We start from the raw sequence: 858 nt of genomic DNA, 5'->3' as shown, positions 1-858 counted from the left end.
GTCCATCAATGGTCCATCAGTCGTCCATCAATGGTCCATCAATGGTCCATCAATGGTCCATCAGTCATCCATCAATGGTCCATCAATGGTCCATCAATGATCCATCAAAGCATGAATAATCGTGTATATTCAAATGAGCAGCAGATGAATGTTATTTTCAGTATTACCATGGCAACCACCAGGAGGAGAGCTAAAAATTGTTTAACTGAGGTAGTTTTGGTGATTGAGAAGGAGGGAATCCATTCCAGGGGCGCCGCTGTCCTGCAGGTTTTCCATGTTTCCGCAGCTTCCTCAGTTTAGCTGATTCTGATGACTGATGTTCAGCAAAGGCCTGATAATCAGCTATCAATGCAAATCAGCTGCAGCAGGAAACGTCCAAAAGCTGCAGGACAGCGGGTTTGGACAGGCCTGCTTTACAGCAGTTTGAAGGATTTACATGATTCTTGCAAAATGCTATTTTGTAGCTCCTATTCCTGACTCCTCCTCCTCTTCCTTCGGCTCCTTCTCCTTCCCTGGTTCAGCAGTAGAACTCCATCCAGGGTGGGAAAGGAGCTCCAGCCTGCTGAGCTGAACCCAGATGGCCTCCAGCCTTACATTCTGGGATGGAAAGGCTCATGTTTAATGCAGGTCAACCAAAGAACTACAAAACCCAAAGTTCTCCAATGTGTTGAACATCTGAAGCTCTGATCTAAAACCCAAACATCTGAAGCTGTGAGCATCAGCATGAGTCAAACAGAGAACAGGAAGGAGCGTGCTTTGGTGGAGCAGTGGTTAGCGCACACCTTCCATGTATGGAGGCCTTAGTCATTGACGCGTCCAAACCTGGAGAGTGAAGCTCCTCAGAGTGAAGCTCCAGAA

General features: G+C 47.1%; 1 protein-coding gene across 1 annotated transcript in view; it reads left to right on the top strand.

The window, feature by feature from the left end:
* Positions 1-723: 723 nt before the first annotated feature.
* Positions 724-858, top strand: part of LOC107094249 — a 12,535-nt gene continuing 12,400 nt past the window's right edge. Inside the window, exon 1 of the mRNA XM_015389765.1 lies at positions 724-770. Coding sequence (XP_015245251.1) covers positions 724-770 — 47 coding nt within the window. The remainder of the gene's footprint in view (positions 771-858) is intronic.

Source organism: Cyprinodon variegatus, unplaced genomic scaffold (assembly GCF_000732505.1).
Source record: "Cyprinodon variegatus isolate N-32 unplaced genomic scaffold, C_variegatus-1.0 Scaffold472, whole genome shotgun sequence".
In the NCBI taxonomy this organism is placed as follows: Eukaryota; Metazoa; Chordata; class Actinopteri; order Cyprinodontiformes; family Cyprinodontidae; genus Cyprinodon; species Cyprinodon variegatus.
Note: the sequence above shows the minus strand (reverse complement) of the source record. Positions and strands in the feature narration are given on the sequence as shown.